The sequence below is a fragment of the Oncorhynchus kisutch genome, linkage group LG7 (assembly GCF_002021735.2).
Source record: "Oncorhynchus kisutch isolate 150728-3 linkage group LG7, Okis_V2, whole genome shotgun sequence".
NCBI lineage: Eukaryota > Metazoa > Chordata > Actinopteri > Salmoniformes > Salmonidae > Oncorhynchus > Oncorhynchus kisutch.
The window spans coordinates 33126689-33151970 of NC_034180.2; the positions used below are offsets into that span (position 1 = coordinate 33126689).

Sequence of the window (25282 nt, forward strand, 5' to 3'; positions counted from 1 at the left end):
GGAATATTGTGTGTAGGTTGTGTGTAGGTTGATGAGGGGGGGGGCAAACAATATAATACATTTTAGAATAAGACTGTAATGTAACAAAATGTGGAAAAGTAAAAGGGTCTGTATATTTTCAGGATACTCTGTTTATAGTTCAATATCTTTTCTGCATTCTTTCTATCTGGTTTTGGTCATTTAAAGTTGAGACTGTTTTTCCAATTGGAAGCTGGGAATGATTAAACCATGATGGTATGCGGGTCAGATTGGAAATTTAGCCAGGATACCAGGGTTAGCACCCCTACGATAAGTGCCATGGGATCTTTAGTGACCACAGAGTCAGGACACCCGTTTAACATCCCATCCAAAAGACAGCACCCTGCACAGGGCAATGACCCCAATCACTGCCCTGGGGCATTGGGATATTTGTTTTTAGACCAGAGGAAAGAGTGCCTCCTACTGGCACTCCAACACCACTTCCAGCAGCATCTGGTCTCCCATCCAGGACCAACCCTGCTTAACTTCAGAGGCAAGCCAGCAGTGGGATGCAGGGTTGTATGCTGCTGGCAGTCATTATGATAACGCTAGTTAGCGTATGCACGTGAAACTACCTCTGACTTGCTTCATACTGGACGCAGGGACATAAAAAGTATATCCATGATGGTATTCTGTTGCAGCCTGCAATATTCATGAAATTCTTATTTTTCACACACAAAAAAATCCCAATAATTTTTTTCTCACAAAAGACAATAATACAAAAAAATTGCAGACCCCTTGGAGTACCTCCGCAGACCCCCAGGTTGAAAACCCCTGATCTAGCATAATTTTGCAACCATTAGCAAAATAAAATTCCATATAGACCTTTTAAAGTTTGTCTCAACTCCTCACACTATTTGTATTTGGCATTGACCCTAAATGCTCTTTTAAAAAAAAAATGTAAGATACACCAGTCAGCACTATGGCATACTTTCTTCCCCAGCTTCTGCCCTGACCTGTTTCTAACTACTGCACACTGAAGATTCGGCCTTGAAAGCAGAAGATTCGATGTTCACCCAATGTAGTTATTTTATTCATCTTAGTTATCTTCTTTCCTCTGCAGGTCTTTCTGGGTACAGCAAACTGTTTCAGGGACAGGGGTCCAAGCTCAGATGACAGCGAGATAACCAGAGAAAGGACGGGAGCTATGGCACACCATCTTGCCGACAGAGGTGTCTCTGCATGTGACCACAGGTGCATGCTGGGTAGGAAACAACTTAAGGATCCCGCTGCTGTGACTGTATGTCTGACACACACCAGGCCCTGTTACTGCTTCTATATGAAGGAGACATGCAAGAGGATAGCCTGCCCTTTCAGGAATCCCTGGGCCTGACGCAGGTCGGGATCTGTTGCACAGGCCAAGACTTTCCAGTGGCTTTCTGTATCACCCCACCCCCCCACAGCCCCAACTCCATAACCCTATCGCAGCAGTTGTCATCCCTCATTCTCCCCATGCTGTCTGTCTGTGTCTATGCCATGGAAAGACTTCAGTGACAGATACCCAGCAACAGCTGGTTCCCACCAGAGGCCCCATGGGCACTATCACTGGAGCTATCACTATAGTCTTAGTACATTATAGCAATTACTGTACAGGCAGAGAGATGTGCTTTATCACCCCCTTCTGTCTCATTTTAAAGACATGTTTGTGGTGTAGGGAAGTTTGGGTACAAGAGAGAAACTGCAATTGACCAATATTTTAGAGATTGTCTCAATGATCTTGTTTTACTGAGAAATGAGCAAGTAAAGTAAGTGTTGTCTGGTGAGGCAGGCTTGATGTTGTGCTTGGGAACCAACCATCCCATTCTCTCATGAATGAATTTATCAGAGAGTATCACAAACGGTTGCCAATCCAGTTATTTTTGGTCCTTGTTTATGTATACTGATGGGTTTCCTCTCTCTTTGTGAAGACTTGTTACATTGGCTAGCAGGACACTTGCATGAGTTGTATTGTTGCCTTTACAGTTCTCATGTTTGCACTTCCTTGTTTGTCTATACTCTACAGTAACATTATATACCAGACTTTTCCCACTATGAACTGTAACAAGGTGTACATCTGTTATACTGCCATTCTTTGTGCGCTCTGGCTTAGTAATGTGCAGTATACTGTTAGACCTGCACAGCAATGTTTTTAACGCAATTGTATGTTACAATACCTTGCAATCAGTCGTTTCGGACTGTAATGCAATGACAATGTTGTCCATTTGTAGTGTGTGCTCTTACAACTTGAGGGAAAAAGCTATTGAACATGTCTCATGGCCCCTGTGCTCAGAGCATGGTGATGAAGGGGTCTACCTATGCAATGCCATCTTTTGTATAGTAAACATACTCAACCCTCCTTTCCACAGAGGGTTCTACCTGGAACCCAAAAAGGTTATTCAAAGGGTTCTGCTATGGGGACAGCTGAAGAACCCTTTTGTCTAAGAGTGTGTGCCAGCATGCTGTTATCGAGTACAAACTGGGGAAGAACATATGCAGCAGTGGGTTGGGTCATGTATTATTGAAAGGGAATACTAAGTTAGTGTGTTAGCCTTTTGCATGTGTCTCCCCAACTGCTGTATTGTGAGGGCCAAACTTTGGGAACCATCAGTGACCATTTGCAAGCAAGACCATTAATATCAGTAGCAGCCAGTGTCGTCTATATGTACTGTAAATTGTTGCATTGTATATATTTTTTATTTATTTAAAGGTTGTCAATCAAATCAGTTTCCTGCACCTCAAAGTGAACTAGGGCCCAGTTCAATCAGATCCAGCGTTAATTGGCGCTAGCCGACACCAGCATAGCTGATGTTGTGGCGGGCTCGGGAGTGAAACTGCATTGAGCTGTCAAATCGGTGAGCAGCTGCTCTTGTGGTGATTGTCACAAAGCCAAACCCGTCCCACTCCCATTAGAAGTTCAGAATGAGAAAGTGTACTCTATATAGAAATAGTGACGTTCAAATTGAAAATCATTAAACAAAATGAGGATTTCTATCAGCCTAATCGATGTGTAGACTAAATCTCACATTCCAGTGTTTGAACTTGTAAACAACGCAGCATGGGAATCATTTCAATGCGACTCCATGCAGCCAATGGCAATGTCCACTTTAGGTATAATGCCAGGAGCCGTTGTGGATTTGAGCGCTTTAACCTAGTTCCACCTCCGACACGTCAAAACATAATCTATGCGGATTTTGGCTAAAGATGATCTGATTGAATCTGGCTCTTCATCACTAGGATCTCAATATGGATAGCGGTTGAGCTGGGCAAAAATGCATAATTTATACTGATACCCACAAATGAGGATTATCTAAAGATTTTGAAAAAATATATACATCTGTTCGTCCAAGACCATTTTTAATTTAAAAAAGTGTTTAAGAGTAATAGCAATAAACTTTTACAGTTTGTGATCTAGTGAAGTGTTCACCTAGTGACATACATTGTCTTGTACAACAGAAAAGTCAGCTTCATTTAAGAAAAAAAATCCAGAAAACATGATTCTGTTGCATAACAGAGGTAAACATAACCATAAAGATACTTTTGTTGAATAAAGGTTGTTTTCCAGCATTTTGTATTTTTCCTAAGATTATTAGAGTCCATCAGCATCTGTCCTAGATTAACCAGTGTAGGGAAATGTGGTGCACACTGCGCTAGTTTCCAGCTTGGACAGTCTGTTTGTCCTGTGCGTCAAGGCTTTGTGTCAGCCCTCCATTAAAAAGGATGGTTCTCTTTAGGAAACAAAAGTCTGACAGAGCTTTTGCTTTAGCCGCTTTGATTAATTTGCACTGTAAATCCAGGTTCTCAGTGGGTCTCTCTTTTTGACTGCAACTACTGTATGTCCTTGAGTAGGCAGTGGTCATGGCTAGAACAGCTTACGTCAGTTCTTTTCCTCTGAGCAGACAGAGGTTGGCTTTGAATGCCCGTGGTCATATGGCACAAAGCTAAAGGCAGTTCAGAAGGCCGAAAATATTGACAAAAATAATGGAAGACACTTGACATTGAGAAGGAAAAAAAACATTGTAAAAGGCCAATAAAGTTCTGTTGAGACTGCTGGGTCTGGAGTGATGTTTGAAAGTAATTTGGGCACACAGCCTGGGAATTGTGGGTAGAGTGGTGGGCTGCGCCTCTCTCTGCAGGGCCTCTGTGTGGGCTCGACTAAGGAGGGGGGAGAGTGTTGAGGGTGGACAGGTGTACTCTTGGTGGTGGGACAGACAGCATACCACCCTCCCCTTCCCCTCCCTCGGTGTAGTGCCGTGTGTGGCCCTGTCAGATCCCAGTGTGCTGGGCCCGGGGCCCTTAGCTACACTTGCAGGACTTGACGATCATGTTGGAGAGCTGCTCCACCTTGGGCGTGCGGCCCACGTAGTAGAGGATGGTGAGGGGCTCCAGGTCCTGAGGCACACAGCAGGGAGAGGCAGACGCCTCAGGGTTCAGGGTGTTGTACAGACTCAGCATCTACGGAGGGATGGAGGAAGGGAGGGGACATCATACCAGGTACAATCACTACAAAAATAATTGTTATTCCCTTTCATTTAATTTGGATGAAAAACAAGTTTGATTTTGAAGTTAGACCTTCAATCAGATCAAGCGTTAACCGGTGATAGGCGACACCCGCATAGCTGCTGTTTTGGCGGTGTCGGAGGTGGAACAGAGTTGGCGCTTTCAAATCGGTGAGCAGCTGCTCTTGATCATTATCACACCGTCACACTCGCATTAGAAGTTCAAAATGAAAATGTGTAGGCTATATAGAAATAATTAAATCATTCAATTAATAAATGCAGATTTATATCAGCCTAAGTTAGGTTTACATTCCATGTCACGTTCCAGTGCGACTCTTGTGGATTTGACAGCACTAACACAGTTCCACCTCCGACAACACCAAAACAACCGTTATGCAGATGTCAGCTAAAGCGGATCTGATTGAATAGAGCCTTAATACTAAGCAATGTGATGATGGGTTGGTATTTGTTCATATTGGCCTGGGAAACCTCAGGCTATCAGATTGTGTAGGTGGGTGTTGTCTGTTTAGGTGTGCCAACATACAGTACATGTTTGTAAGTGCCTGCATTCCATTGTGTCATTTAGTGGTAATAATACTTAACACAGGGTAATGAGTGCATTACTGGTGTACAAGCCGTGTCTTACCGAGCTGTGTGTGGTGTCTGCGCTCCGTAAGTAAGGGCAGGGCCCGGAGCAGAAGTTAGCGTAGTATCCCTTAGGCTCATGGATCCACCTCCAGCCCAGGTGCTGGCGGAAGTCAATGTAGAGGGGTCGTACACAGCAGTTCTCCTCATAGTTACTACAGTAGGCAGGAGAGAGAGATCTTTATGAAGCAATGAAATACCTCACCTGAAGGAGAAATGCTCTATTTCTAGTTTGTGTACATTTCACTACATGCATGCAGTCTGACTGAGCCCTAAGAAGACCACAAATTCCACTGGAAGGTGTGTCCTCATTTCCCTCTTGGAGGCAGCCCAGGTGTCTTACTGTTGTCAGTGAGACTGACAGATTCCAGAGTGGAGAAGAGGGGACAGCATGTAAGAGAGGGGAGAGCGGCAGCTATCGTACAGGGACAGATCTTGACTTGTATCAGGTTGCTAATGCCTCTGCCATGCTACAGACTATCTGACAGCAAATTAACCAGCTTATTCCTACGCTCCTCTGTCAAATGAATTACAAACGAGAGAAGCCACCATTACCATTTGAGATCCAACTTGACCTACTGTGTTGCTTACAGGAATAACCAGGGGCTATTTATCTATTGGACAAAAATGTGGCTACTCATCCTGCAGTAAGTTTTCATCTAAATATATGACATGCACTCAAATTGTTGTTGTTTTCAGCTATGATTTCACAGGTTGATTTTGCACAGTAACTTAGTGATTGAATAAGAAGAGTGAGGTGGTTAGTTACGAACGAGAAGCAGTAGTTGGTGTCCAGGGCTCTCTTGCGTCTGCGGGATGAGGACTGGGCGTCTATCCTATGAGGGGGCAGCATCATGAGGATGAGATGAGGGAAGAGCTGCTCCTTCTGCTTCTTCAGTCTGCCCAGGTCCCAGCGGCTCTCATCGTAGTCACCCTCCACACCTACAGGAGGAAGACACAGGGACATCAGCGTTAGTACAGAGGTGTCATTAGCGGATTAAACTACGTAGACCATTCCATAGGGGAAAAAAGGGATAGATTTGGTCAATCAAGCTGAAGTGCATTAGAAAACAAAGTTCAGGTCAATTCAAATGTAGGCCTAAGTATTTCAACAGAATTGTTTGGCTAGCACAGACTGGAATATGTTCCGGGTTTCCTCCGATGGCATTGAGGAGTACACCACATCAGTCATTGGCTTCATCAATAAGTGCATCGATGATGTCGTCCCCACAGTGACCGTATGTACATACTGTATCACAACCAAGAACCAAGAAGCCATGGATTACAGGCAACATCCGCACTGAGCTAAAGGCTAGAGCTGCCACTTTCAAGGAGCGGGACTCTAACCCGGAAGCGTATAAGAAATTTTGCTGTGCTAACAGCAAACCATCAAACAGGCAAAGCGCCAATACAGGACTAAGATTGAATCGTACTACACCGGATCTGACGCTCGTCGGATGTGGCAGGGCTTGCAAACCATTAGACTACAAGGGGAAGCACAGCCGAGAGCTGCCCAGTGACACGAGCCTACAAGACGAGCTAAACAACTTCTATGCTCGCTTCGAGGCAAATAACACTGAAACATGCGTGAGAGCACCAGCTGTTCCAGAAGAATGTGATCACGCTCTCCGCAGCCAATGTGTGTAAGACCTTTAAACAGGTCAACATTCACAAGGCCGCAGGGCCAGACGAATTACCAAGACGTGTACTGCGAGCATGCGGTGACCAACTGGCAAGTGTCTTCACTGACATTTTCAATCTCTCCCTGTCCGAGTCTGTAATACCAACATGTTTTAAGCAGACCACCATAGTTCCTGTGCCCAAGAACACTAAGGTAACCTGCCTAAATGACTACCGACCCGTATCACTCACGTCTGTAGCCGCGAAGTGCTTTGAAAGGCTGTTCATGGCTCACATAAGCACCATTGTCCCAGAAACCCTAGACGCACTCAAATTTGCATACCGCCACAACAGATCCACAGATGATGCAGTCTCAATCACACTCTACACTGCCCTTTCCCACCTGGACAAAAGGAACACCTATGTGAGAATGCTATTCATTGACTACAGCTCAGCGTTCAACACCATAGTGCCCTCAAAGCTCATCAATAAGCTAAGGATTCTGGGTGTAAACACCTCCCTCTGCAACTGAATCTTGGACTTCCTGACGGGCCGCCCCCAGGTGGTAAGGGTAGGTAACACATTTGCCACACTGATCCTCAACACAGGGCCCCCTCAGGGGTACGTGCTCAGTCCCCTCCTGTACTCCCTGTTATGACTGCATGGCCAGGCATGACTCAAACACCCATCATTAAGTTTGCCGACTACAGTGGTAGGCCTGATCACAGACAATGACGAGACAGCCTATAGGGAAGAGGTCAGAGAACTGGCCCTGTGGTGCCAGGACAACAACCTATCCCTCAACGTGATCAAGACAAAGGAGATGATTGTGGACTACAGGAAAAAGAGGACCAAGCATGCCCCCATTCTCATTAACGGGGCTGCAGTGGAGCAGGTTGAGAGCTTCAAGTTCCTTGGTGTCCACTTCACCAACAAACTAACATCGTCCAAACACACCAAGACAGTTGTGAAGAGGACACGACAAAACCTATTCCCCCTCAGGAGACTGAAAAGATTTGGCATATGTCCTCAGATCCTCAAAAGGTTCTACAGCTGCACCATCGAGAGCATCCTGACTGGTTGTGTCACTGCCTGGTATGGCAACTGCTCGGCCTCCGACCACAAGGCACTACAGAGGGTAGTGCGAACGGCCCAGTACATCACTGGGGCCAAACTTCCTGCTATCCAGGACCTCTATACCAGGCGGTGTCAGAGAAAAGCCATAAAATTGTCAAAGACTCTAGCCACCCTAGTCATAGACTGTTCTCTCTGCTACCGCACGGCAAGCGGTACCGGAGCGCCAGGTCTAGGTCCAAAAGGCTTCTTAACAGCTTCTACCCACAAGCCATACGACTCCTGAACACCTAATCAAATGGCTACCGAGACTATTTGCATTGCCCCCCTCTCTCTTTTACACCGTTGCTACTCTCTGTTATCATCTATGCATAGTCACTTTAATAACTCTACCTACATGTACATATTACCTCAACTAACCGGTGCCCCCGCACATTGACTCTGTACTGGTACCCCCTTGTAGTCTCGCTATTGTTATTTTACTGCTGCTCTTTAATTACTTGTTACTTTTATTTCTTATTCTTATCTGTGTTTTTGTTAGTTAGGGGCTATTAAGTAAGAATTTCACTGTAAGGTCTACACCTGTTGTATTCGGCGCATGTGACTAATAACATTTGATTTGAGAACCCTGCCCCTCTGCTCAGGAATGGGGTATCATAGTGTACGTCTGAGCCAGTTATACAGAATTAGAATTCACCACGGCTGTTTTTGTCATAGTAATTTCTGTAATGTCTTAAAAGCATTGTCTCCACTGGTAAGAGGCTGGACTTCAGGCATCACCCACTCAGCCCCACTCCTCCTCCTCTCTGCTCTCACTCTTCCTCCTCCACCAGAGCTGGTCCCTCTGTCCTCCCCCTGGGTTAGTTAGTGTCTGCTCATCCAATCTGCCCCTGATAGCAAAAGCAGTAGAGATCTCAGGAGAGACCTTGCCGGTGGATTTGGAGCCCCTCTTTAATTCGGGGCCAAGCGTCTGAGTGCCGTGGTAGCACATTCTTTATGGCCAAGCCAGTCAGGGGAGCGTTCCCAGGACTAGGGACCCGGAGGCCCCAATGCTAAGTGAGATAACAGACCAATTGTATTCCCATGATCTGCTCTCTCCTTCTTTCTCTCCTCTTTCTTTCCTCTCTAGTCCTCTTTTATCTCTTTCATCTCTTTTCCTTTCTCACTCCCTTTCTCTCACCTCATTCTCTGAGAGGAAAACCATCATCTTCATAAAAGAAAGCCATATAAGTATCAACCATTGAGGCCCATGTTCACTGGTCTTTTTCTAAATCAGAGCTCATTCAGATAGAAAGAGGGGCTGTGATGAGCAGTGGAAAAGCCAAAAGGGAGGAATCAGAAATGGTTGGTTTCTTAAATGCGGCATCTCATTTCATTTTACCTTTGAACTTGACTTGTAGCACCTCATTAACGTTTTCGATAATGTCACCGTTGGTGTTGAAGGTGTGGCAGGGGCAGTGCACACTGATCTCCAGGCCCAGGTTGGTCTCTGAGGGGAAGAAGAGAGCAAGGCAATATGAGGAAGTGGTATTTTCCTTGAGGCCATTTTCCTTTGTCCAAATGAAATTGAGTTTCCAAATACCTTTTGGCTCGTGCTTTGATATGCAACACATGGTATGAGACCGGGAACTTTAGGGCTTTGGCCCACTCACCTCGGTACATAAGCCATTCCCTGACTGTGTCTGTGACATCGAAGGAGACCCACTCTGGCGTTCCTTTGGTCAGGACGTTCTTGCCCCCGATGTAGCGCTGCTTAGCTATGTGGTCGTCTGGCCGCAGAATCTGCCAGCCAGAGGTAAGAGAGTGACCCAGCTGCATATACTCTCTCTCCCACACACACCCACACACACCAGACGGCAACCCAGCCAGCGCTGTCTGAGCCAGACGCTCCAGGATGCCCTGGGCCAAACGTCTTCTCCTCATGGAAAAAGTGACTCCCTGTGTTGATATCCCCATTTTGCAAGTTAATGCCTGTGTGTAACCCTACTGCCAATGAAGAACCTGGCTGTCCCTCCATCTGCACTTCAAACTTCAATTGGGCTCGCAACATTTTTAATTTCCTAACACTGGTCTAGTCAGGATGAGGTACTGCAAATGTTGCTAGAGCCGCCATTGCTTCAGATCTCTGAGTGTCTCTGATTATGTGCTGTATACCAGCATGGGCATATACTTTGTCTCAAATTGCCGGACTAAGGGCTGGATTCAATCCGTATTGCGAATAATCCACGTTATAGCTAGATTGAAATGTAAATGCAACATAGCCATGGGAAGTAGAGGTGCTGAGAGTGCTGCAGCACCCCTTGATAATAAATATATAAATAATAATAGTAATTTAAAAAAAATGGTAAACACTACATATGTCTGTCCAATTGGAAATTACATTTTATGTTTTAAGCGGTGATCTTCCGCGATACGGATTTAATTCAGCCCTAAGGCATAGGATTTAGGGATCCACACTTTAAATAACGCCTAAGGTTTCTGTGAACGATAAGTGTTATCTCCAGAGAGAGGCCAGTGAAGTGGGGGGCTCAGCACCACAGCAGGCTAGATAGACAGGTTCCTGAACATTGTCAGCTTCTAATCCGGCTTCCTGTGGGAACAGGGGACCCAGCAAGAGAGCACGGCCAGCGCCAGGGCCTGCCAATCAGCTCCCGGCTAATGTGTGGGGGCGAGCAGCTCTATTTACTCCCCCAGTGCAGCGGCTGACCCTGCCTCTATCTCCTCTGGGCTCCTGGAAACAATCTGGGGACCTGACAGCCAGTCTGAGCGGAGCTCGGCCTGGCCAGAGAGTAGCTTGCCTCCGAGGCGGTATGCAGGCTGGAGACGCTCGTCTCCCTGGCAGGAAATGTTGGAACCTGATCATAGCTCCCAGTCTCTCACGGGAGATTAATGAGGAAACAAAAATACATCCCATCCACCCCACCCACATACAATCCACGGAAACACACATACACACACACCATTCCAACACATACACACCTCCTAAAAAATACAGGTGCAGATGTCTGAATCTCTTGTTGAAAACATCTAACTGAAAAAAAGGGTGGTTGGACAAAAGCTCTGAGATTGACAGCTGTGAAAGGAGCGATTGCAAAATGGTAATCTAGAGTTTCTCAGAGTCTGCTGTAGCACGCCATGAATTGTGTGCAAATGTACTTGACTTGAGGCACATGGAATAATGATAATCACTTAAAGACAGGGGGAGTTAGGGGCCCTGATATAAATGTTTTCTTCTTTCCATGTAGACTGACTTCACTGTCCCATGTGTATTGAGACATATTTTGTTTCTGTATTCTTTTTCCTTTATTTTACCAGGTTAGTCTCAGTGAGATTAACAATCTATTTTACAAGAGATACCTGGCCAAAATAGCAGTACACGAGGTTGCAGACACATTCACAACAAACACAAAGCGCTACAGATTAAAAAACATACATTTGCACATTGAACAGCAAGATGGTTTGGGAAAGTGTGGTGCAACTAGGGGTCAAAACATTGACCACCCCCCACTTCATTTTCCATCATAGTGTTTAACTTAGCTTTAACCTTGCCTTCATTTAAAGGGACGAGCTCCTGTAATTTCAGAACCTTTTGAAGCTTGTATGAGAGAATTGGATCACTACACACCCCACATTCATGAGTACAGTGGGAATGGAATAGTACGTTCACACACCTGGTAGAGCTCAATCCGCTGCTCGTTCCTCTTGGCACTGGAGTTGGGGACACGAAGGGCTCGGAACTCTGCTCTGAAGAGGTTGGTGGAGTTCTTCTCCATGGCGGAAACGTTGAAGCGGAATACCTTGGAAGTGATGCCCTTGGGGCAGTAGGGAAGGTCATCTGCAGGGCAGGACACAGAGACAAAGTGACTCACCTTAAAACACAACTCTAATGATGCCATCCTCACTGCTTCCACACAGCAGGACTATGACAAAAGTCTTCACTCTTGGTACACGGCCTAAGCTCTGTTTTGAAAGTAAATAATTGTTCAGTTTATCTCTATATCTTCTGTATTTCATAGTTCGACATTCCAAACGAATGTCCTTTACAACAGAAAAAAATACAGTTAACCATTCTCCAACCATTGCCAGTGAATAAAATGAAGCCTTGGGCCATCTGTTTATGCTTTGTGCAGTCCGAGTTAGCAACAAGTTGAAGTCATGAAATGAAAACCAAATGTCCCATGTGTTGGTGGAACTGAACAGGCTGGGCTGAGATGGCAGTGTGCTCCTCCTCCCTGCCTCCTGCTCCAGAGCTCGTTCAGAAGCCAAGCGTTCCCTAGAACAACCAACCAGTTTAGCTCAGTTCAGCTCAAAAACATGTGCAATCACATGCAGGTAGATACAGAACACTAGCTCAATCAATGTGTTTTTGTAAGGGAGAGAGTCCTTCAGTGACTGTTTGTCAGGGGGGCTGATTGTATAATTGAGAGAAACAACTTAAGGTTCTTTTAACCATCAATTGGAAGGGGAACCAGTCCTGTCAACCTGTGTGGTGTGGTTGTGAAAGGCAGACCGTGAACTCAGCTACAGTAGTACAGTACAGTAGTTATAGTAACAGCCACAGAACACTTCTCGATGGGCCCCTTCTGAAATACTTCCTGTTGCACTGCCCAGTCAAGGAAGCTTTTCTTTTTTTCCAACCCTAATACCATTGAATCGTTTATTATTTTAACAGGCCGAGCGCATGCAGCGCTGAGCAAAACAAGCACACGGCAAGCATTTTACGAGCCAAGTGGAAACACTCATTTAAAGCCAAGCCATTGCTAATTTATAACCCCCAAGCCTGAGCTTCATTAGAGACCCTGTGATTCAATGGTGTTGGTTAACAAGGATATCGCACCTTTGGTTGACATGAATCTAGATATGTTTATAACAATGGAGAAGGTTGTTTTTGTATAATGCATTGTGAGCTCACACATCTAGCTAAACTTCCTATGATCCATAATCCTATTTCACAGCGGTTTAGCCTTTATCTGATATTTCCATTAACTATTTTATTTTTAAGTCCCCCTATTTACATGTGACCTTTTCAGTCTTTAGACTCTTCACCCCTAGCCAAATACCTGTCCTGTACTCCCTTGGCCTGTCTCACTACCCCCCCTTCTCTCTCTTTTCCCATGTCCCTCTGCCTCCCCCACAGAAGGTGGAAAGGCCCACTTCAAGAGGAGATTTGAAATTCTAATCAAGTCTTTGGTTTCCTTTTGGATGACCTCATTTTTCCCATTGCAATGGTTTTAGGTGGATTTCACATTATGGCTTATTATTGCCAAGGGTCTGAAGGTAATTTGTTCCATGGCTGTGAGTGTAAGAGATTGCCAGCATAATTAGAGTGAAATACACGGCAGACTAATTTACAGTCTCTCTTCTCTCCATGATCAGATCTGGTTCTAAGGCCAGCAGCGTGAGCATGCTGACATCAGCGGGATCTTGACCTGAAACATATCTGAAGCAACCAAAACATGTCCCAAAGAGCTTCTATGGCCCCTCAAAATAGTTAATTTGTCTATGTGACAAACTTTTATTATATTGTAGTCCTTCCCATTTCTCAAGGTTGTTAATCTTTCTTTTGAGATTCATTGTGAATATGTTGAAAATAGTAACTTTTGTGGTGAAAGAAAGCTGTCCAAATTTGGCTTTGTTTGCAAATATAATACATGTAATAAATCCTGTGTGTAATGGCACAAACCACAAACAGGTATCGCAGTTACGTACTACACACTAAGCACTATGTAAAACCGTGTATCTACACGGTAACTACAATGTAAATACAAGGTTTTCATGACATTTCATATGAAGTGGTACAAATACCTCTCCCACTTTTCCCAAGGGACTGAAAATGGGGTCCTGCGTTTTGTAACCTTTCTCTTTTATGTGGCAGTGTGTCTGCAATGACTTCCATGGACTGTGGGGCTGAGGAGTAGCCCTGTACATTGAATAAGGTACTGGCACTGACATGTGTATATACTTCCATTCTGGTGTTCTTTAATGCTCATCGTAGGTTTTTATTCTTACTTTTATTTGTTGTGATATTTCCTATTATTATTAATATTATTATTATCTATATTATTATTATTATCAATATTATTATTGCTATTGTCACTGCATTGTTGGGAAAGAGCTCTCAAGGTAAGAATTTCACTGTACTGTTTTACACCTGTTGTATCCTGTGCACGTGGCAAATAAACTTTGAAACTTTATTTGTAGACAAAATGTTGAGCTGTTGACCATATATTAATGTTCTATATCAATAACCTGCCTGGTCAATAGAAGAATATTAGGCAAGGGTTACAATAGTAGTGAAATCTTCCACACAGGAGCACCTAGGGACAGAATAGCTCTGTTCTAAAGCTTCTCATAAAGCTTCCACCCTAGACAGACACTGTTCCCCCTCTGCCCCCTTCCCCCCTCCGCCCTCACCTCATTGCTTCCTGTGTCTGGGATGCCCCACCACGCTAGCTCCTCTCCTCTCCCTGCCCTGGTAGGTGACATCACACAGAAGCTCCCATCAAACACTCCCAGCAATCAGCATGTTCCCAGTGCCCAAAGGGCCGGCCGTGATGTCAGTCTCGCCAAAGCTATGTGAAGGTAAACAAAGGAAATGGGAAGCATAGAAAGCAGGTGCTGGCCAGCTGCTGAGGAGTCTGGACCTCGTTTACCAGTAAAAAAATGGCAATGGCGCTGCAAAAGCTGGTATTCTAATGTCTAATAACTAATGTTATTAGACTAATCTGGCTTATCCAAAAGGCCACACATATAGCATTTTTCAACTAACAGTTTTATCTGTATCTAACATGTCAATAAAATAATATAGCTATCTCCAGATGAATAAACGTTATAATTTGAGCAGTAAATTCTAATCCAATTACAATTCACACTTTTGCGAAACAAATGATTACATATGAATGAATGGTCATGTCAATAAAAACATACCTGCCCTGATCACCTGTTTGTGCTACTGTCGTTTAAACAACCCTCTAGTGTGGACCAAGCCATTCCTCAGACCAAGACATTTCCAGTACTCCTGTCCTGAGTAAGTCTCTACAGTAAGTCTCTACACATGGAGCCCTGTGGCTGACTGTTAAGATGAGATAATGTGATGGAGCTCTCTGCTGAAGTAAGACAGCTTTTTTCCACTTGATCAAGGATGGGGGATGGGGGGGGGGGGGGGGGGGGGTCTGTCTTTCGGAATGGACCAGAGCAGTCTGTTTGCTTGGGATGACGTCACCTTTCTACAATTCCATATATCAGGAACACTGCTGTTCTCAGCTCCGGTCCACATCTTTCTTCTTCCCTCCCAATGCTGAATCAATGATTGCCTTATGCCAAAACACTCACTGCATGCTTTTCTTCTAAATAAACCTGGCTCCGCCTAATTTGCAGTAATGAGAGCCAATACGTGGTATTCTTAGATGGTTCAGTGGTAGTCTTTGGACAGACTTACTATGCCAAATGTCAACAAAGACAGTGAATGAGTGCTAATATATGTGGAGGAGTGAGTACAACTGGAGTTCAGTACCCAAATCAAACCTAGGACTGGGTGCTGTGGATTATGGAGAAGCTTGGCCCTTGTGGCGTTAGTTTGGCTCCTCTACCAGTGTTCACCAAATGGCTCCCATCTGCACTTGTCTTATCCACAGCTTTACTGGAAAACACTGTTTATATTCAGAGACACCTAACTAATGGTACCATGAGTATTTTGGCAAATTACTCTAGTTATTAAAGCATATGAGTCTGGGAGGAAAAGTCTCTTCGTCTTACACTCAGCCCTGTAACTGAGTAATAAAAAGAGTGAAAAAGCACCAATCTGACAATAATCCAAGACATTCCCACCTTCCTGAAAGAGTGCATGTAAAACCCATTAGACTATGGAAATGGAATGAAAATATGTCTTGCTGTATTACTGTGGTGATAGACAAGTGAACGGAAGAGAAAGGTGATTATTTGTCAACACTTCAGGCCTTGTTATTGAGGGGACAAACACTCTCCCTCCCTTACAGTCTCCTCTAGAGGGTGTATCTGGACATGAACAAAGAACAGGATTAAACAAAGAAAAAACAACAGGGACAGAAAAGTGCATTGTAGGCTACATTTAGGTAAATGTACGAGATTGATGGAATTAGTCTTGTTCAATGGTCAATGATTGCCAACAAGGGCCAGCTCTAGCCTTTGGGGGCCCTAAACAAGATTCGGTTGGGGGCCATGTTATGCCATGTTAATGATATAGTAATCATGGCTGAATACCGACTGGGCATGCAGGGCACATGCCCGGGGCCCTGATTGATTTTGTTAGTCACTCTGACTACAAATTTAGATAACTGGCTAGACTAATTTACCAATCTAAAAATCATTAGGTGACATGGCTAATTGAGTGACTGTCAGTAACCAGATTTCCATCCAACCTTTTTATGCCAGTAAAGTACATGTCGGATAAATCATGTAATGACAGGTCCGATGGAAACAAAACATTTTTCAGTAAACTTTCCAAATGTTGTCAAAACAAAATACGCTAGACAAGGTGAGATGTCTTTGGGTCTGTATAATGAATTATGCGAGAAATGTTGGTTGAAACGCTTTTATGCGCAAATATTTATATAATGGGGCGGCAGGTAGCCTAGTGGTTAGAGCGTTGGACTTGTAACCGAAAGGTTGCAAGATTGAATCCCTGAGCTGACAAGGTAAAAATCTGTCGTTCTGGCCCTGAACAAGGCAGTTAACCCACTGTTCCTAGGCAGTCATTGAAAATAAGAATTTGTTCTTTAACTGACTTGCCTAGTTAAATAAAGGTAAAATGAATAATAACCATCATATCGAAGTAAACTTGGAGTCATGTGATAACATGACATGTTGTGTGGTCCACTAGAGTTATGATGAACTTCGCAGGGTGGTGAAAGTGCAATGTGATGAGCTTGATGCTCGTGTCCAATAAATATCTAGGGTCTTATCCTGTTGACATGATAATCAATGCTTGGCTGCCTTTTGAAAAATAAAAATAATCTCACTCTTTTGTCCATATAATGTCATCATGTAGCCTATACGTGCACTCTAACCAACAGTGTGCAGATAGCTCTGATGGCTAGAGCGCACGTGAAATTACCAGAGGGGCACACACTATATGATGTTATTTTTTTTATGTGCACTACATCATCGCGCACATCCATTCATCTGCAGAAAGTAAATTTGATGGAAACGCAACTCTGGTGGGATACATTGTTTTTATGCAGATCTTAGAATATTTAAAAATCTGCATAAAAACAATATATCCCACCAGAGATGTTTCCAAATTAACTCTCAACTGTTAGTTGAGAACTCGACCCTGACTGAGTCACTATATATATATATATATATATATATATATATATATTTTATATAAATAAAATAAAAGTTGGTCGGGGCCCCCTAGCAGCCGTGGGCCCTAAGCGACCGCTTATGTTGCTTATGCCTGGAGCCAGCCCTTGTGACAACTGTGGCCACTATGCCCTGTTTATTTACTTTGATCATGACAGTGTCATGACAGAGTGATGTGACTAGGGCTCCTGGCTATGATGCAGCCCAGAACCCACGCACCAGACCTCTGTTTGTTTTGTGGCTCCTGGCTACCTCTGACCAAGATGGTTGTAGTAGTGACTATTTTGAGAGTCAGAAGCACTCAGGAAACAGATTTGACACAGGGGCTTGAGCTGTTGCCAGAGGAAGCTCTGTTCAATGTCATTGAATAGCTTTAAACACCTGTTGATTATAAAGAAGTAACATGATGCAATGATCCATCATCTGAACAGTGAATAGACCTCCAAGTCTTCCACTTAGTAAATAATTCCCCTCGAGACAATTCACTGCAAAAGAGGTAGATGGTCCAATAAACTTCTCACTCCGATTAGACTGGAACAATCAATGGTGGTCCGTTTATACAGGAAATGACTACTAGGGTGAGCAAGGCAATTTTGTTCTAGTGCACAAGCCAATTTGCAGCTGAATTAGCTGTGTTTGAACTTTACAATAGTCCTAATAAAGAAAAAAGTGGTGAGGTGAACACAATACAGGATAAAACAATGCTCTTAGAATCCCAAAAGTTTTGGGAACAAATAATATCTGGAGTTGGGTAAAAAACTGTAATTGGTGCAGTGGTTGAAGGGATGCTAAAATCGCCCGAGTGCCTGAAAAAAGTGTTCTGATGGAATGTCTCAGACGGTCGTGTGCTGGGTCAGCTATTGGGAGTTCCCATGGCTTTTATGTGAGGTATGAGGGAGGAATGGCGCTCACGCCAATTAGACTGTTTGCTTTGCCCTCTCCGTTTGTCGCGCTCTTTCCACTGCGCAGGTATGCGACCGTGCGTTAACGTTATGTCGGTCAATGCCTCTGTAGGTGGAGCAAGGGTGTTCTTGCGTTATTTCGTGCGTTATTTCATTAGTAAAATTTGTTAACGTTGTCTCCACGTTTTTACAGTAGGTATTAGCCTATGCTGCAGATCTACGGGTGCTTTTATAGATCAATTCAGCTGAAAATGGAACATAAATAACGCAGTTGTATGAATGCCATAAAATAAATCACAGACACTGCTTGCATTGCACACTGACACAAACTGGACACAGGGGGCTTAACTCTGCAGGGGAGTCAGAAGAGTGACATTTTGAAAAGGGGAGTAATACATTGGCTATATGAGTTTTCTTCAGTTCTCAATGAAAAAGTTGCTTTAGGCTATACTGATCTTTCATACTACATTTGTATTTATTGGGGAGGTATGCTCCTCTATTAGTTTCAAGTATTTATATGGAAAACCACCAGAGATTGATATTACATCTGCATGAGATGTTTGAATAAAATCAACTATATGTAGGCTACTTTCCTGATGCTTTAAGCACTGTATTTGAACATTAAGACACACAAATTACTAAAGAGGGAGCCAGAGATCAAGATATAGCTTAACCAGAAGAACAAAACCTGTTTCGATCCGAACCAACCCTCCTCCTCCTACCACTGCTCGCTGATGCTGGCATCGCAGATTCTGCCATTAAGCTCTTGAAATTGCCGTTATGTGGTTACACCAGCAGTCAGAAACCTTTTCCATTTGGAGTGCCAAGTTATCGTACCATTTCTACTGATCTGGTGCCAGATTTTCATGGAACAGTTTCATTTAATTTATAATAGTCTTTATATCTCAAAATCAATGTCATGTGGTTAATCAAAATTCTATCAAAATAAAAATGATACAGATCTAAAGTAACTTCTATTGCCATTGCCAATATGTAAAAAATATTGGCAATGGCATAAAGCCAACAAATAAAATCATTGCAGCCCGCAGGTAGAAAATATCCTGATATCATATCAATCACTTATGCATTGCCTGTCTGCAAGGAACTTGAAACAGTGTATCAAAACGTTTGTGTCCAGCCTGAAGCTTGCGTTAGCAAACTTGCAACATTGTATAAAATATTCTGGGCCCTCAAGAGTTTTGCTGTGCCAGTGAACTCCAGACAGACACAGCTGTAGGCTGTTTGCGCAAGGGATAAGAAGTAATCAGGTAGGCCTTTTTTAAAGTTATTTCCACCGGATCAGAGCATGATCCCTTTCATGCTGAGTGGTAATTGAAAGGGAGCGAGCTGGAGAGATGTTTCAAATAGGCTATGTTGAGGAACTATTGTCATTGTCAATGGATGTAAAAACTGGCTTCGTTTACTTGCCTTTTGAGGCGAAGAAAAAAATACTTTGAGAAGCTCCACAATGATGGTGAGTTAAGACAATCAGAAATAGTATCAGATCCCCAAATGGGCACATTTATAAGCCTACATTTGTGTGCAGGCCAGTTGCTTAATCAGGTGCGTGTCCTTACGCAAGATTGACAGGAGAGTTCCAAACAAAAGACAATGAATAAAATGACAACTCATAAATGGAATGAAATAAACCAAAACTTTTACCCCACAAGTGTAGCCTAGGTTGTGCACTCTGCAAACAACGTGTCCACTCCTACAATGACAACCGTAAGACTGTAATAATAATAATATATTGAATGCATTATCAAAAATGACCGTTACCAAACAAACATTGTAGATTCGAAAAGGTCATTAATGGTAAATGGTAATCTGGTGATTCTGGTGGGCAATCCCCACAGCCTCTGTCTTTGGATAAGTCTACTCAGACAGGAGTGAATCAGACAGGTGTCTCGTGTGCCATATTTTATATATATATATATGGAGCAAACAATCGACCAGTTGACTAAATGGGATCAGCCCTAATTTGATACCAGTTCACCTATTCCGCTCCAGCCATTACCACGACCCTGTCCTCCTCAATTAAGGTGCCACCAACCTCCTGTGAATAGAAGCCACCGTGGCAACACGATCAGCTGTTGGTAGGATCATGATTTCAGAAAACAAACAAAGCGCATGGATAGAAAGTGGCCTTCATGCGTAAAACGCGTATAATAGATACATTATTAAAATCACTTACTGTTTTCTGGTGGTCCATTAATCATATTGAACTTGTAAATCTCTTTGGCGTAATATTCAGTCTCCGTGTTATCCTGTCCACAACTTTGCTGTCTGTCTCTCCCCAACTCCTCGATCAGCTCCTTCGTACTGTTATAGAGCGATAGCACCTGAAACGGTACCTGATTCGGACCCAATGTTTGCGGCGGGCTGGTCAGTCGAAGTTTACTGAGAATCTGTCCTCGGATTGCCTCTACTCTCTTTTTCTTTATGTGGTCTATGTCCACAGTGGTGCAAGTGGATAGTGACAAAGTCATGGTCACACAGTTCAACAGGAGGAAAAACAGAAGTGCTTTACCCAAATGCATATTTCTATCTGCCTTTGCTTAGCTAATAAGCTGATGAAATATAAGAAAGTATGGTAAAGGGGCAACAGAAAAAGACACCAAATAATTTGGACTAAATTCCAGATGAAATGTTATCCTCTCTCTCTTTGCATTCAGGAGGTCAATGAGTCCTTTCCCCCGAGGAAACCCATCTTGTCAATATAGGGCTAGTGTCATCTGAGTGCTATCCGGGTGTCCATTCCAAGAATAGTCCAGATCATTCTTGAATATTATCTTTATCTTATCTGAGACCCCTTTTCACTCAATCTGTCGTCTTTCTATTCTTCCTTCAAATGTTGTGTCACACCCTTGACATCTTCTGTTTTCCCTCGTCATTCGTTCATCATGACAAAATGTACTTTCTCCATTGCATTTTTTTCTTTTCCATCAACTTTTGCTGGTGTAAGGTCAGTGCCGCTCTCCCTCACGCTCCTGTCCCCTTTGCGCAACAGAGTCTTGTACTCAATGGACGCGCTGTGATTTCACTGATACTTTATAGTAAGTGGTAGTTGTGACGTCTGAGAAGGAGGGACTGCAGATTATCATTCCACGGGGACATTTCTGGGAGCGCATTTCACCCTCTATGATGTCTGTCTATTTGGAGCCATGTATTATAGATACATAAACAACTTGTTTGTTTGTGATTGTCCTATACAGTATTTAATCAATGTATACAGATAATAGCCTACATGGGCACGTCAGGTCACAAAATAGTTTGGATCACACAAGAGCATTGGACATTTTTAAGAAGTGACCGTCTGCCCCCTAGTGGATATATGAAGCTAATGTGGAAGACATGATCTACTGCATATGACTTGATATTCAGAGAATCATTTAGTGATATAATGAGCCTACTGTAAAATAAATAACTGCCACCCTTAACATAGAGCTCCAGTCAGTTTTAGAATAGGTAACTAGCAATAGGCTGGTGCTAATTCTAAAAAACTAAAAGCAGATGTTTTTGTGACAATTCACTGGCCTAACCCTAAACCTAATCTGGATCTATTATTGAATAATGTGGTTATTGAGCAAGTTGAAGAGACTAAACTGCTTGGTGTCACCCTAGATAGCAAGCTATCAGGTCAAAACATATAGACTCAATGGTTACTGTAATGGAAAGAGGCCTGTCCATGATAAGGCGTTGCTCTGCTCTCTTGATATCTCAGTCAACCAGACATGTCCTACAGGCCCTAGTTTTGTTGCACCTGGACAACTGTCCAGTTGTGTGGTCAGGTGCGGCAAAGAAGGACATATAGGCAAATTGCAGTTGGTCCAAAACAGAGCAGCACGTATTGCACTTAGATGTACACGCAGTTCTGGAAAAAGTACTCAATTGTCATACTTGAATTAAAGTGAAAATACCTTAACAGAAAATGACTCAAGTAAAAGAGAAAGTCACCCAGTAAAATACTACTTGAATAAAAGTCTAAAAAGAATTTGGTTTTAAATATATTAAGTATCAAAAGTAAATGAAATTTCTAAAATATACTTAAGTATCAAAAGTAAAAGTATAAATCATTTCACATTCCTTATATTAAGCAAAACAAAAGGCATGATTTTCTTGTTTTTATTTTATTCATGGCTAGCCAAGGGAACATTCCCAGACTTAGACAATCATTTACAAACAAATGATTTGTGTTTAGTGAGTCCGCCAGATCAGAGGAAGTAGGGATGACCAGGGATGTTCTCTTGATAAGTGTGAGAATTTCATAATTTTCCTGTCCTTTAAGCATTCAAAATGTAACGAGTACTTTTGGGTGTCAGGGAAAATGTATGGAGTAAAAGGTACATTATTTCCTTCAGGAATATAGCAGAGTAAGAGTAAAAGGTACATTATTTCCTTCAGGAATATAGCAGAGTAAGAGTAAAAGGTACATTATTTCCTTCAGGAATATAGCAGAGTAAGAGTAAAAGGTACATTATTTCCTTCAGGAATATAGCAGAGTAAGAGTAAAAGGTACATTATTTCCTTCAGGAATATAGCAGAGTAAGAGTAAAAGGTACATTATTTCCTTCAGGAATATAGCAGAGTAAGAGTAAAAGGTACATTATTTCCTTCAGGAATATAGCAGAGTAAGAGTAAAAGGTACATTATTTCCTTCAGGAATATAGCAGAGTAAGAGTAAAAGGTACATTATTTCCTTCAGGAATATAGCAGAGTAAGAGTAAAAGGTACATTATTTCCTTCAGGAATATAGCAGAGTAAGAGTAAAAGGTACATTATTTCCTTCAGGAATATAGCAGAGTAAGAGTAAAAGGTACATTATTTCCTTCAGGAATATAGCAGAGTAAGAGTAAAAGGTACATTATTTCCTTCAGGAATATAGCAGAGTAAGAGTAAAAGGTACATTATTTCCTTCAGGAATATAGCAGAGTAAGAGTAAAAGTTGTCAAAAATATTAATCATAAAGTACAGATACCCCCAAAAATGACTTAAGTAGTACTTTTTACTTATGTACTTTACACCACCGTGTACACAGGGGGCGAATGTTGATGACCTGTAGGTCAATCTCTCCTGGCTCAAAATTGAGGAGAGATTGACTGCATCACTATATTTGTGCATGGTGTTTAAGGTACCGAACTGTCTGTTCAAGCAGTTGGGACACTGATCGGTACAACACAAGACATGTAAACAGAGGTCTCTTCACAGTCCCCAGGTCCAGAACAGAGGCTGGGAAACACACATTATTAAATAGAGCTATTACTAATTGGAACTATTTGCCACCTAATGTAACTCTAGCTAGCTATAAAAACAGATACGTCACGTTACGGCACGATGTGGACTGTGAAGAGACACAGACATTTGTATGCATTTTGTATTGTATTATGTACGTGATACGTGGTTGGGATGCGACTGTGATATGTAGTTGTCTCAGCCTCGCTCTGGATGGGAGCCTCTCCTGAATGGCTAAATCGTAATGTAAATGTAGTGCTATGTATATTTATGTATATTATGCATTTTACTTGTTGTGTTGTTTACCTTTTGGACCTTGGTAGCAGCTAATTGGGGATCCTAATAAATATGAAATACTTGAGGTTCAGTTGGTGCGGAAGTGGAGATATGTCTGTTGCATGTGTCATACCTTTTTCATACTATCTGCATACCTTTATTGTACTATCTGCGCCAGGTGAGAAAACTCAAACTCTCTCTGACAATTCTGGTTTGGTTCTACACATCTGTCATTGGGTCCATCCTCACCTCACAGTCTGGTTTGTGTCTGCGTCTGCCCCCTACAAGGGCCAACTGCAATGCATCATCCGATCTGCAGAGAAGGTCATCGGCTGTCACCTGCCCTACATCAAGGACCTGCACGCCTCCAGGACAAGGAAGTGTGCAGGTAAGATAATCACTGACCCTGCCCACCCCGAACAATCGTAACCATAAACACCCACCACCTGAATAGTTTCTTACCCCATGCTGTGGCCCTCATCAACCGGCCATTGGGCTCATAGGGATTAAGTGACTTTGCATTGGGCCGATTACTGCACCTTGTCATCAGTGACCTCAAATACTAATCTACACTATACTGCGTTTGCACTATGTAGGAGAGAGTGGGGTAAATTGAGCCACCCTTGTTTCTAGGAAACCACACGCAAAATTAATAATTTGAACAAATATTTAGGAAGAGATCATAATTTCCTGGAGTCTGAAGACAGAAACCACATGGAAAAAGTGGTAAACAACTTAGTTCCAGAAAAATGATTTTCGCCAAGTCTAATGAATTTATTGTGTTAGATGTTTCACGGTGCTTGTATCTAAACCAAAGTAAATCATTTTAAGATTGTTCTAAACATCAGTTGCGGTCTCTATAAATTTCAATATGAGGTCCTAAACTGAGAAATAAAGTGCATCCTTGTAGCTGTGTGGGCTAATATACTCTAAATGTTTGCCTTGAGGCAAGTTGAGCAAATGTCCATGGGGTAACTTGAGCCAATGTCCATGGGGTAATTTGAGCCAATGTCCATGGGGTAACTTGAGCCAATGTCCATGGGGTAACTTGAGCCAATGTCCATGGGGTAACTTGAGCCAATGTCCATGAGGTAACTTGAGCCAATGGTTGAGCAAGTTGAAGTGTTTTTTTCCCCCCAGGTATAATGCAAGGAATTACCGCTAGATATGAGGTAACAACAGGGCCTATGTGAAAAGTGCTTGTTAGATGTTAAGCCTGTTTTAAAAGATGCTTAAAATGATTAAAATACAAAGTACGATTGTGATTGTGTCGAATTTGGGAAACAAAGATACATTTTAGCACTACCTTTATAAAACTAATTCAATATAGAAATTTGTAGGCGGCTTAATTTACACTGTCGCGGCTCAACTTACATGCCAAGAAACTTCTTTTTTTGGACATGCTATGTGTTTCGAAACTGTAATATTTACATGAATTCTATTTCCATGGATGCACAACATCCTGAAATACATGAAGATATCTTTGTTAAAAATAATACTATATTTCCCTTGACAGGGTGACGCTAAATGTAACAAATTGCTCAACTTACCCCACTCTCCCCAACACATCAGCACAGCTCTGTAGCCCTACACTGAGTATACAAAACATTAAGAACACCTTAGGCCTACTGTACACTGAATCTACAAACCATTAAAACACCTACTCTTTCCATGACATAGACTTACCATGTGAATCCA

At 42.7% G+C, this 25282-nt stretch overlaps 2 protein-coding genes across 5 annotated transcripts in view; one reads left to right on the forward strand and one right to left on the reverse strand.

Moving 5' to 3' along the window:
- The window catches only part of ttll5 (tubulin tyrosine ligase-like family, member 5), a 90803-nt gene extending 86803 nt beyond the window's left edge, over positions 1 to 4000 (forward strand). For all 4 annotated transcript variants that reach the window (XM_020488036.2, XM_020488037.2, XM_031828980.1 and 1 more), the window contains one exon: positions 1082 to 4000. In XM_020488036.2, the coding sequence (XP_020343625.1) occupies positions 1082 to 1134 (53 nt within the window). In that variant the 3' untranslated portion in view covers positions 1135 to 4000. The remainder of the gene's footprint in view (positions 1 to 1081) is intronic.
- On the reverse strand, positions 3333 to 21102 carry LOC109894503 (transforming growth factor beta-3 proprotein). Its single transcript, XM_020488038.2, has 7 exons — positions 20271 to 21102; positions 11504 to 11667; positions 9485 to 9614; positions 9214 to 9321; positions 5912 to 6080; positions 5140 to 5293; positions 3333 to 4449 (listed from the first exon to the last, which is right to left on the reverse strand). The coding sequence occupies exons 1-7, from the start codon at positions 20614 to 20616 to the stop codon at positions 4291 to 4293; spliced, it is 1230 nt and encodes a 409-aa protein (XP_020343627.1). The 5' UTR covers positions 20617 to 21102; the 3' UTR covers positions 3333 to 4290.
- Between the last annotated feature and the right edge of the window lie 4180 nt (positions 21103 to 25282).